Source organism: Hyalella azteca, unplaced genomic scaffold (assembly GCF_000764305.2).
Source record: "Hyalella azteca isolate HAZT.00-mixed unplaced genomic scaffold, Hazt_2.0.2 contig15791, whole genome shotgun sequence".
NCBI classification, from domain to species: domain Eukaryota; kingdom Metazoa; phylum Arthropoda; class Malacostraca; order Amphipoda; family Hyalellidae; genus Hyalella; species Hyalella azteca.
Window position 1 is genome coordinate 3,467 of NW_025945630.1, and position 13,862 is coordinate 17,328.

General features: G+C 40.1%; 1 protein-coding gene across 1 annotated transcript; it reads left to right on the forward strand.

Moving 5' to 3' along the window:
- Window positions 1–2,590: 2,590 nt before the first annotated feature.
- LOC108683026 (DNA-binding protein RFX2) lies at window positions 2,591–12,643 on the forward strand (the record flags this gene model as incomplete). Its single annotated transcript, XM_018172304.2, has 11 exons — window positions 2,591–2,896; window positions 3,310–3,491; window positions 4,809–4,947; window positions 5,565–5,651; window positions 6,388–6,558; window positions 7,302–7,466; window positions 7,747–7,953; window positions 8,751–8,906; window positions 9,154–9,356; window positions 9,740–9,893; window positions 10,280–12,643. Coding segments are annotated over 11 exons (1,917 nt in total), but the record flags the coding sequence as incomplete, so codon positions are not given.
- Between the last annotated feature and the right edge of the window lie 1,219 nt (window positions 12,644–13,862).

A 13,862-nucleotide genomic window follows, 5' to 3' on the forward strand; every position in this document is an offset into this window, starting at 1 on the left:
GTGTCCGCGCCTGCATGTCTTGTTGTCATGGCGTTCACATGCCGCACTTCTCAGCCTTGGTTCATATCTCTACTTGATCAGATGCATATACTTCAAATCTCTTATTGCTTTCGGATATATGTTTCCTGTTTATATTTACTACGTGCAGAAACGGGCTTAATTTAAATTTGAAAAATATGGTGTTATAGAAAAACTGTGATTTAGAAATAGGAATTAAATGCACTTGGTCATTTGTGTGTAATGCATTCTTGTCGCTAATCATTTATGTCAGAGTTTCAGCGCAACAGCTGTGGAGCTTATGGCTCTATTATTTTTTTCGTTGGATATGAGCAGCTTTGTGCAAGGGATGCTCGTTACAAAATTTAATCTTTTTTTTTTTAATTAATTAGCTTACCAAAATTTGATAGTATATTTTTTTATTCAAGTTTTTTAAGACTTGAGCTGCCATCGGTATAGGTTTTCTGCGATGGATGCACGCAGTGAGTGAGGCTTTAGAGATGCCAGGACGCGATGCTGAGGTGCCGCAGCTGTTGCTATGGCGACCGTCCATGTCTGGGCATATCGAAAATATTTTTCTAAGTAGTTAAATGCGTGTGTCTCTCGGATGTTCCACCGACCAGTATATGGCCGCTGCTGCAACGTTTTAATTTATTTCGTGATAGTGACACTCGTGACGTCGCAAGCAGCTGCCGATTGTGGCTTTAATTCCCTAACTTCTTAGCATATTCAAGGTTTAGCTTCCGAGACTTGTTCTGACTTCCTGTTTGACGGATTTTTAAAAGTGACTGCAGAAAGGGGCTTTATGCGAATCGTTCTAAGGTAATCTTGTAATCTTCCGCCTCAGTATTTAAAGCAGTGGTTCCCAAACTTCTACAGGCTGGCGGCCCCCCTTGGCTCCCCAGTGAATCTAGCGCCCCCCTGCAAACAGACACGTATAAAAACAAACGCCTCTTTCTTGATATTTAGTATGCTAAAATTTTGAAAGAGAAAGGTTGAACACAGATCTTTCCAGAGGCCCTCAAAGATCTTTCTACCGCCCCCAGGGGGGGGGGACGCGATATCGCCCACTTTGGGAACCACTGATTTGAAGGAAATGACGGATCCGCTGCTCGTTCGTGTTAATATGTAACCCTTTTGCTCGCTCGATTCACCGCCAAGTTCCGAAGATATTTCTGAAGTTCACTCGAGTTCACTCGTTTCATTATTCAGAAATGTCTTCCATTCCGGTAGAAAATTTAACGCTCGTATTCACAAAAAAATTATATTTTAATACAGAATTTAATGTACGTATATTTGGTATAAAATGCGAGTTCCAGAAGAAAGTAGTATGTACGTATATTCAGTATTTAAATGTATGTTCATGTGCAAAATGAAATGTATATGTGCGTACTGCGTAGGCAACATACGACGGGGGACTAAGAGGTCCCATAGCCCCGTAAGTATTTTAGCGTTTGCGATATCGGCTGCGGTCGAGAAGGATGCTGCAGGATGTCAGCTGAAGTGGTAAAGATCGGCACAAGCGAACACTGTTTTAATTCAATCATTTCTATTTATGTGTGGACATGCATGTAATGCCAGTATTTCATATCATACTATGGTAATGCATTATTATTTATTTTTTGTGAGACTGATATTTCTTCTTTGTGATATTGAATTGTCCGAATTGTCCTGCCGTGTGTGATTTGTTCGTATTTTTCTTTTAATGTTTGCTTGAAATTATTTCTACAACTATTAACATGTATAGGATATTACATTCCATTTTCGAATACTAATTTAACTGCGGTTTTACAACTCGAACGAGTTCTTATTATGACCATCATTGAGTCATCTATAAACGATTGTCATGAGCTTTTGAATCTCCGTTGATTTATGTCTTTTTTTTTTAATTGGGAATATTTAATAAATTGATCATCGCATATTTCTGCGATGAAGTTAGTCAACTTCACACTTAATATCAATATTTTCGTTGTATAGTATATATACAAAATCTCGGGCATCTTTATTCATCAATTCAACCATGCATTTTTTTCAATATTCTTTCTTATTGATCTATTCTATAGTTTTTGGTTAAATATTTACTGAAATATTCTTATACTCTTCCAACTTCAGGTAGGTGAAGTGTGAATAGATCACAGCACATGATTACTGCTATGGTTTCTAGAAGTGTTTTTACCTATACAACACAATTTATTGTCACTAGTTTTTAGCCACACTAATAACGATGCACCATAATAACTCTACATTCCTGCGCACACACACATACATCTAAATGAACACACATGTGACTAAAGTTCTACAAGATTGCCCACACAGAAGCATTTATCACCTTCTCACAACCATTTTACTCCTGTAGATCACTATACAATTCACCACTCTTTTATCTTCCACCAAACAACTCACCTATTATAACAAGATTGCCCACACAGGAGCATTTATCATTTATCACCTTCTCACGACCATTCATTGTACTCCTGTAGATCACTATACAATTCTCCACTCATTTAACCAAACAAGTGACCTATTATTGCAATGAGACACCTTATATGCTCTTGAGTGTGTGCCATGTGTGAAGGTGTATTTGCACTGACTCACAACACAGAGTGATGAAGGCAATGTGTTCCTCACAACACAGAGTGATGAAGGCAATGTGTTCCTCACAACACAGAGTGATGAAGGCAATGTGTTCCTCACAACACAGAGTGATGAAGGCAATGTGTTCCTCACAACACACAGTGATGAAGGCAATGTGTTCCTCACAACACACAGTGATGAAGGCAATGTGTTCCTCACAACACACAGTGATGAAGGCAGCAGCATCGAGTTTGTGGTCACAGGAGCAGACGGTGATGTTCAGACCAACAGCATCGCGCAGGCTAACCGCGTTTCCCCAGCTTCGGTAAGATATCAGCAGCGACACATTTGGCTTAGCAGACTTATCTTAAGCTTGTTTTGAACTTATCATTCTTAAGTAATTATTTTTTAAATCTTAGATAAATACAATGACGATTGTTCATATCGAATAATCAAAACCGGACGATGATTGGCCGTTTTTCAATTTTTAAAAAATATTTTTCAGATCGTGCATTGAGTTTCGATGCTCTCTCATTTTATTAGATACGCACATCCAAGCTTCTCTGGATATCTGAATAAGAGCGGCATTTGGTGGCAGATTTTTTGTCGACGACGTTGGGCAGGATATGCCCTTAATATTCTATTCATCCGTGTGATATCTTGTGGGAATGTAAAAGGATGAACGCGAGAAAATTCAATGCTTTTTCTATCTATAAGATATTATTTTATTGGACATAGGTGCAGTGGCTCAAGGACAATTACGAGCCGGCAGAGGGCGTTAGTCTGCCACGGTCCACCCTCTACAACTACTACATCAGACACTGCGCCGACCACAAGCTCGACCCTGTCAACGCTGCTTCCTTTGGCAAGCTTATACGCAGCGTCTTCATGGGTCTACGAACTCGTCGACTGGGCACCAGGTCTGTTCTTAGGTCTGAACTGAGATCTAGATCTTATTGAAATGAGAAATGTAAGGAATCTTATGTAGGTAGGGTTCCTTACATTTCCCTTCTCTGTCTCTCTCGTGCGGGCGGCCGACGTCCCGTGTAAGCGACCTCTTGTTCGAGTGTCTCTCCTCGAGGGATAGACCTGTGCAGTGTGCACGGCTTCGCTGAATAGTCGTGCAGTGCGGGGCACTCTTAGGCGTTGCAACACAGAAAACAACCTGCTCAGCTGAGTTATAACTGTTACGCGGTTTTGCTGCGCTGTTGTGTAGAATGTGCTGCTCGGGTGTGTCGCATGTGCTGCTCGGGTGTGTCGCATGTGCTGCGCGGTTGTGTAGAATGTGCTGCGCGGTTGTGTCGCATGTGCTGCACGGTTGTGTTGAGCCGCTGGTATCCAAGGTAACGGGGCTCGTGCCCTTACATAAGATGGGTTGGCAGCAGCCCTGTGTTGCGGCGTTGGTTGCCATGGCAATGCGTGGCATGGACTCGATACTTCACTGTCGTTGCCTTAACTACGCCGTCAAAATATGGCTCTTCGACTTGATTAGCATGAGCGAGTGGCCTTATCGGCCGCGATCGCACTCATGGACCCTCTGGACCTGTAGCTCCTCGCCTGCATGATTTATTGTTGGCGCGTGCGCTCTTTCTACGTGAACACGTGCGTGCTTCCTACGTAGGCACGTGTGTGCTTCCTACGTGGGCACGTGCGTGCTTCCTACGTAGGCACGTGTGTGCTTCCTACGTGGGCACGTGTGTGCTTCCTACGTGAACACGTGCGTGCTTCCTACGTGAACACGTGCGTGTGCTTCCTACGTGAACACGTGCGTGTGCTTCCTACGCGGGCACGTGTTTGCTTCCTACGTGGGCACGTGTTTGCTTCCTACGTGAGCGCGTGTTTGCTTCCTACGTGGGCACGTGTGTGCTTCTTACGTAAACACGTGTTTGTTTCCTACGTGGGCACGTGTTTGCTTCCTACGTGGGCACGTATGGGCACGTGTTTGCTTCCTACGTGAGCGCGTGTTTGCTTCCTACGTAGACACGTGTGTGCTTCCTACGTGGGTACGTGCTTGTTTCCTACGTGGGTACGTGCTTGTTTCCTACGTGAGCTTGTGTTTGCTTCCTACGTAGGCACGTGTTTGCTTCTCACGCGGGCACGTGTATATACTGAGAGTGGGACGGTACAGAGGGTCATCAATATCGGTGACCGTGTAGGTTACGGAATATTGCACGAGTATCAAGCTGTAATGTTTTATCTACCTATAAGTATATTAAATTACTTGCTTACCCCTACAGAGGCAACAGCAAATATCACTACTACGGTATACGCGTGAAGCCTACGTCGCCGCTATTCAGCCTCAACGATGACGGAGGACAGTCTCCACCACACCAATCCCCCGACTCTCCATCAGCCAAGAAGATACATTCATCTCAGGTTATTTTACAATTGAATTAAAGGAATAACAATCCAAGAAGATACATTCATTTCAGGTTATTTTATAATTGAATTGAAGGAATAACAATGCAGTCATGCTTTGTATAATTTTCACGGTTCTGTTTTATCGGGGTATAGGCACGAGCTTCATCTTATCTAATATCCCAGCACTGACTTTTTGAGGACTGTAGGATGTGCCTGAATTTTAGGTTTCCTTCGATTTCAAGACTTGTTCTCGTGAATTATATAATCTATCTATAATTCATTCATTACTTTTTATGACGGAAAAATTTCTATACAACAATAATCCCTCTGCCTTTCACAATCACTAACCAGGGCAGACAATCTCTGTCTTGAATATTTTTTGTAAATCAACTACTTGTTAGTTACATTTTACTGAAAAGGAAGTTATAAGTCAGAATTTTTAAAAAGCTTAGTTTTCTACACTTTTTAAATTAACTACCAGTTTTTTTAATCTAAGGAAACTATGAGTCAGAATTATTAAAAAGTTTAGTTTTCTACACTTTTTAAATTAGCTACCAGTTCTTCTTAATCTGTAATAGAGTGGTGAGTATTTCAAAGCATAGCTTTTGAACATTTCTCGTTGCGTTGTCCAGGGAAGCTGCAGCGCTGGCAAGACAAGCTCTGCGTACGGCGAGTCTGGCGCTTACGAGCGCCCCATGCCGGCTGACGCCAGCCCTCAGGTGACCTTATATTTATTTCTTGAAAGTTATACAATTGTACTGCTTCATATTTATCATCAAAATCCCAAAATATACGCAAATACTTCCTAAACTTGTAAAATATATATATTTAAGTCAGCAATGTAAGCTGAACGAAAGGTTTAATTTTTTGATAATTCAATCAATGCAAAATCAACGTGGAGTTATAAATTGTAGTGACCTCACTTGGTTAATTGTTGACCCGCAATACTTACCGTGAATTTGTATGTACTGGCAATATTTTAATGACATCACTCGTTAAGCAATAGTGGCCTGGAATGTAAAATATCGCGCCTAGTAGACACTTGCAAGAAAGCCACTACCACTTTGAAACGTATGACTTTTTTTATAGGCCATACACTAAATTATCAATGCAAGCAGATAATGCAGTAAATGCTTAAAATTCTCACACAACCCATTTCTTTCATTTTTTAAAGCTATTCGTTAACGTTGCCAGTGAAAGCCTCTTTTTTTTCTTGTGTGGATTATTTCTCAACTTCTTTACTTTATCTACTATTCGATTTAATCTTCATCCTTCATTGCCTTTATGAAACGATCTTGCACCTTTTTCTCTGTGAATTTAGTCACAGTGAGAAAGTTCCATTTTTTTCTCACAATATTTTTTCTCGTAATATTCTCGAGTCACATTTTTTTCTCGTAATATTCTATTTTGTTTTCCCTTTATTTGTTTGGGTTCATGAAATGTTCGTGCTTGCAGACGCTAGCGAACCAACAGTACCTGGGTGACAGCGACATGCTGGCTTTCCCTGACATAGAGTGGGGCGCTAACCCACTGCCGCCCGGTGTGACCATGACACACGTGAACACCTTCTCGGACCTGTACAGGGAACACTGCAGCACACTGCAGGATGCCGTCCACGCTCTCAAGGTACACTGTTACAAAAATTACCGTTAACGGTATTACCGGCGTTTCAGTGGCCGGTCGGCACGTGAAAAACAACGCCGTGTCGCCGTTTTTATTCTAATTTAACACTAGAAATCCGTAAAACATCTGATAAAAACGGCGAAATAGTTTATTTTCACGGGGCGACCGGCCACTAGAACGCTAGGGGGACCGTTTTTTCTAATAGTGTTAGTTTATTTTCACGTGGCGACCGGCCACTAGAACGCTAGGGGGACCGTTTTTTCTAACAGTGTATCTTCACTACCACGACCGCTCTTCAGATTCTTCAACACGGGGAGAGTAGTGGCTGCAAGTTAAACTGTTAATTACCAACTGCAAATAATTATCATGCTACTGGCCTCATGCAATGGGTTACTGGCCGCCACAACTGTTCCCGTAGGCAATCATCTATAATTTTCTACGGCGTTTATTAGTTCTACGATGGATATTATCTCGGCATTCGCATTAATAATCTTTGAGATGAATAAAAACTTGAAGAAGTAGTCGTTTACTCAAACTTTTATTGCTCTGACTCGTTGTAGGAACTTATCTCATTTTCAAGCTTGGGCGAAAAGAATTCTTCCTTCAACAGACGTTTTGTTCTAATTGGATACCGTCTTTCAATATTTTTACGTACGAGTCTGCAACTTATAGGTATCTCGAGTAGTTACATTTCTGGGTAAAGTTTGCCGTTAAACTTTGTGTATTACACGACTCTTCTTTTTCAGTTCTCTGCTGTAGAGAGCATCTGGAAGAAGTTCTGGCATATGGGAGGCAACAACAATAATAACAACAACGACGACGCAATGGACGTCAAAGATGCGTTTCTCTCACAAATAGACGAAGATGATGAAAATAATCTTGCCACTAGAATACCGCCTGGTCCTTTGCAGGTGAAGCTTAAGGGAAAAGATTACGCAATGTAAATAGTTCTCACTTTAACTAATAAACTTGAAACTTCATTCGTACCTCGAAACTGAGTATCGAAATGTTGCATCATTACGACTGCCAAAATAAGAACATTTCATTATTTGACAATGCATTTTTATCAAGATAATAAAATTACTTTCGATGTGGCTAGGTGATTACCATTTTTAAAATATTAAAGTTATACACTTTTCCTGTTTAATTATTCATGGTATTCGTTGATGGTAACAATTGTTGTTGGTGCAGGCTCTGATGCGGGCGCGTCCTGTGCTAGAGTTCGTGGAGACGGCAGACTACGCGCTGTACCAGTGTCTGGTAGACGTGCTGGTGCCAGACGTGCTGCGCTCCATACCAACGAACCTCACGCAGTCCGTCCGTAACTTCGCTAAGAGCCTCGAGGGTTGGCTTTCTCAGGCGCTTCTTGGGTGCCCTCGCCAATTACAACACCTCAAGGTGCAAACAAATTGGAATTTAAACTCTGCGAGCGTTGATTTTTTATTGCTGGTTGGTCCAAGTGATGTTATATGATAAAAGAGCGCACTTACTAAGCTCCTGCCTCGCAATGATTAAGATAATGTGACCTGTGACTTTTCTAGCTACGTCGGTATTTTGTATACTTTGTTTCGCTTCTTACGGAGCATTTTTTCGTCTCCACCTCATCTATGTCCCTTCCTCAAAGCTCTGTCACATCCACCAGCTATAGCTCTCTGGCAATGATATAGACTTTGCCAAGAAGTCAATATCATTCGAACTTCTGAGTCAAGACAAATGTCTTCGAGCGTTAGCATAGTGTTCCATAATGTCTTCAACATGCAAAATAGTCGAAACATTCATTTGTCCCCAGACAAGCCACATTTACGAGCGGGACCTATGCGCTAGATAAGCTCACGAACAAACCAAGCCGAGGGTAAAAATATAACGAGGCCAATTCAAGTGTAGGTGACGTAGGTCGTTATGCTATTGCTCTATTTAGCTACTGGAACGCTACTTTAATTTTACAGATTTAAAATCTGAAGCAATATTAATATACGATTTTTGAACTCCGTTTGTGCAGCATCAATTATTTCGTGCACCTGAGTATTTCCTGAAAATAATACAAACCTTTAAGAATCACAGTGCGCAAATAAATAATATACAAACGTTTGTGCAGCATCAATTATTTCGTGCACCTCAGTATTTCCCGAAAATGATACAAACCATTACTTTAGGAATCACAGTGCGCAAATAAATGATTCACAAGACCGTTGCAGATCGTCGCGGTATCATCGCTGGGCCAGATGTTGCGTCGCTACACGTCCCTCAACCACCTGGCGCAGGCTGCACGCGCGGTCCTGCACAACGGCGAGCAAATACAACAAATGCTGCAGGATCTCAACAGAGTTGACTTCCATAACGTTCATGAACAGGTAACTAAGGCACCACTGCTTCGTCTCATATTATTGACTTTCAGCAATACTAGATCGATATGGATGCTCTGTTGGTGTTTATTAGCAATTTTTGATGTAACCATCAATGCTTTCTCGATATCAATGTCATATTGAGTTACAGTATATAGGTATTTGGTGTAATGTTATAAATACTCGCACAGTTTGTGTGTGTTAGATACGAGATGTTTATTACTGTGGAATATGCTAATTAATTTGTATGCTGAAGGCGAGTTGGGTGTGCGGGTGCGACGAGGCGATAGTGTCCCGACTAGAGGCGGACTTCAAGGTGACGTTACAGCGGCCGAGCAGCCTCGAGGACTGGGCCAAGTGGCTCAACAAGCTCGTCGACGACGTCCTCGAGCCTCACCGCGCACAGGCCGACTTTCCTCTGCATGCGCGCCAGTTCCTGCTCAAATGGAGCTTCTACAGGTTCATATTACCGCAATATATTTGAAATCATATCTTGTAGCCACTTGCATGTGGCCATTCAAGTTGGAATTCTATTCGAAAATGTGCATTGAAATATATTTGATCCAGCCCTACTAAATTATTTTTTGCAATGTGCTGCTATAAATTTGTGAATCGTTAACAAGAGTAGATTTAAACTGATTTACATTATCATAGATCTTAACAATCCTAATACAAATAGGCAAGAAGGCTTATAACAATGCAATGGTAGACACGAAACCGTGTCTCAAGCTGGCGAGTTTGCTACAGCATATTATATACTGAATATTTCAGAGCAGTATTCGCTACAGAATATTATGTCCTTAACATTGAGAACTGTATATTTACATGCATGTTCTGGGCAGCTCGATGGTGATCAGAGATCTCACCTTGAGATCCGCGGCGTCGTTCGGATCTTTCCACTTGATCAGGCTGTTGTACGACGAGTATATGTTCTATGTTGTCGAGCGCAGAGTGGCCAACGTGCTGGGCCGCACTCCCATAGCCGTCATGTCTGAGGTGAGCAACAGAATAATGTTATCTCCGTTTTGATCACGGGTGAATTATTACGGTCAGCGTTATCATTTACGGACCAGTTCCATTTTTTTCGACCGGCTATTTGATGAAACAATTTTCCAATATTATATTCAACCTGCGATCTTACTTAATGAGATTGCAGTGTAATTTATTAATCTCATGACTGCAAGTTTAAATCGAAGTAAGTAAAATGCAACTATGATGCACATTTCCTTCAGGCATGAAGTACCTAACTGTCATTATAGTATTTAAACCGGATATCGACCATGTATATTAAACCGTTAACATTCATGCATAAATAATTTTACCTATTTGTGAGTAGAAATTAGTTACAAATGTAAGAGCATCAGGTTTGTTCATGTCGACAGTTTCTGTCAGCGCGACGGGAGAACTTCTCTGGAGGCCTCAGTCCCAGCGGCATATCCAATGGAGACCGCAGGCAGGCAATCAACGGAGTGGATCCTGAAAAAAACGAGGAACCACAGCTCAAAAAACTAAAATATGAACCCACCTAAATAATATATCGATCCTCGATTTATAAAAAAACTGGTGAACAGTTTTTCATCTTACGATTCCGCAATGTTTTGGCGCACATGAAGCTCAATGTTTAGGTGCGCGTCAAGTAAAATTCGAGATACTTCAGGAAATAAATCTGATGAAACTTAACGAAATTCAGAGTGTAGGTCATATTATAGGAAGATTTAAAAAAGTTACTGATTTAAACTACGGTCTTTTGTGCACCTCATCAATATTGTCCACATCAGTTATTGTCCACTAAAAATGTCTTGTCCACTAAACTATTGTGATTTATTGACATTTCACTATTGTCTACATGTCCACTAAAAATGTCTTGTCAATCTCGAGAATGCCTTTAGTGGGCTCAAGCAGCGACCAATTTAGGTCAAATACAAGCATTAACCCTATTGAGTGAGGAGCTGTAGAACAGTTCACATGGTGTGTAACTGTTCACACCTAAACTCGGAACACTTTCCTAAAATTACTCGGATCAACCGATCGATATTTCGATCAGTCTTGATGACGCAAATAGATAGTACAACCAACGTGTGTCCAACATTCATATTTCGATTGTACATAAAAAAGCAGAAGATCGATGTCAATATTCGTAGTAGCATATAAGACATGACAGAAAATGTGTCCAGGTACTATAGTCCTAATGAATTACTGACCGCCGCAATACAAGAGCGTTGTCAGCTCCGAAACCAAGAGCTCAATCTAACAACAGTTTTAGTCTATTTTTGTAAAGAGATTAGCATGATGTTGCGACCTCGTAGTCTTGCTCAGCGTTCATCATCATCATTAGTACATTTGAAATACATCGGTGACTGGCCATCCATACAATTAATTCATACCTACTTTCATTTTCTCGCCCCTTGCAATTTAGCGAAAGAACCAAAAATTTTGAATTTTTTCAAAATGAGGAGTTACCTAATTTTATTTCTGAAAATTTCTGTGTATACCCTGCAATTGAACTACGAATAGGCCCAATTATCTGCATCTATTAGTACAGATTTTGATGTCAAATGAAATAATTTCACCGATTTGAGTGTAATGCACGAGTGGCTTCCATCTAAAACTAATTTAAGCTGGTGTTTATTGCTCACTCATTTAAAATAAGGCTTTACTTTGCAGCATCCGTCATGCGTGGCGGCGCCCGCGGTGCATTTTATGCGTCGCTTAATTTATTATATTATTATTATTATTATTTTAATGCCGGGCAGGAAAAGTTGTCTGCTTTCGGCGTGCAGTAGATATTTTTATGGCTGAATTTTGGCATTAATAGAAGAAAAACCGGGAAATTGCCAGAGAAATGTGTAAGGAATAAAGTCAAAACTAAAAATATAAAAAAAATTCAGCTGTAGATCAGAGAGCTTCAACGGTCATCGCAAACGATATATTTTTTGTTCTTAATTAATGGGTAAATTTCCTTATCTATATGAAATGAAACCGTCCTACACGAAAGCGCGGCAAGTCCAGAAATGGCCCCCAAAGAGCTTAAGCTAAACGTTAGCGTTACTAGGAATGAAGTCTAGCATCTTTAACCAGTGTTGGTGAGGCGATTTATTAACTTGGCGGTGAAGAAGGCTTTAGCAGTGAGTCGAAATACAGTGAAAATCTGAAAATTCCTGGCAAACGCTGAATTTACTCGTGTTGCACGCGTGGCGGCAAATCTCTTCAGCTAAAAATGTAGATAAAGTATAATGACAATAAATGTTTAATTAAGACAAGTTTCCTAATAGACAAATAGTGAAAGTTGACAATTCTGCAAGCCAAAATAACACGAGATTTCAATTCCTCTCTGGACATTGCAGCCTCACAATCTTCTGCATTTGATTTACTCTGAACAATTTATGAAGAAAAGTTTTGAAACATATTGAAACCTATTGGTACACAATATCAATGTATAACTAATAAAAATTTTCATCTACTGTACGTGCGAAAATGGAATACAAATACACGTGGCATTGTAAAAGTTACAAGTGTTCTAAGCGTCGGACACTGGAACTAGAAACGCTTGAAAATTGTTCAACTAATTGCACATATTTCGGCAGACAACTTTAGATTTGGTGATCCGAGGGGCATTTTCTGCATGTGTTTAAGCATTTGTGATATGTTTTGTAACTAATTTTAAATGTACCTAAAACTTAAGAGGTCTACATGTTTGCACGTTGTCAACATGACCGGTTGTGAACTAATAAACTTGATACTTCAGGCTTTTTCTTTAACTTCACTTAACTATTTAGGCAAATTTTGCCCTATGCAATCTTTTTGACCAAAGTTTTAAAAGTGCGCTCAATCGAAATTGATAATGTGCGAAATATTGTATTATCAATCGAAATTTATCATACAGTATAATTACGTCAAAAAATTATTCATTTTGCGTGCTGCTAACAGAAATAATGTTACAATGATAATGTTATAGGAAACAAAAGAAAAGGCAGGTTAGTAAATTGGTAATCTATTAAAGCACGCACAACTGTGAATCGTTAAAAACCCTTAATGTACTAATACAAATTCATCTGTAATTAAATAATTGCATTTAATTCAAAACTTCCGATCTACTGGAAAGTTAAATATGTGATCAGAGTTGTGGGATAGGCGCATATTTTTATTTATAGTATCCGGATCCCAAAAGTAGCAACGGAACACATGATAGTGAATAGTAATCAATTTTCCTTCAGACCTTCCATATTTAGATCGACACGTCAAATAATAGGGCTATAACTTCGCTAGACTTTCTAAAAAGAGCCTTCTTTATCAGTAAAGGAAGGTCGGGGTCAAACTCCACGTCAGAAGTTAGTAGACAGATAACGGCCCTTGCAATACCTCAACTTGGCATGATGTAAAGTTTTACAAGAAAAACGTTCTCTGTACACATCGACGAAAGGAAACAAATTTGTGCGTGACGAAAACGTTTTAACAAACGAGAAAGTCAGTCTGCTGAATGCCGAATTATTGTTGATGAAAAGCGAAATCGTAGCCAAAAACTTGATGAAATTCAACTAATTCGCATCTACACAAGCAGCACGGCAGTTAATTGCGTGTAGATTACTTTTTTTAAACAAAAACAAACAACCGAAATGATAGTTTTATTCTAATTTAATTATGTGTCCAATCGACGGAAAATTATTTCCATGAAACGAGCAAGTGAACAACGAGCATCGGGTCTAAATGTGTGCATCCATAATCATGATGCGTCCGAAACTGTAAACACGAGTGTAAAAATGTAACCCCATGGCCCGACAGTTTCGAGGCATTCACCGACTCAAAGCACTAAATCGGGGGAAATTGCTTTGCCACATAAAACAAAACTGGCTTCAATGATTTAACGAATTGCGAAAGCACGAACACAGTTATAGCGCTCACTTCACCTATGCAATCAGTATAATTCTAAAGTAAAATTGAATCATATAGCCTAATATACGGCTATTT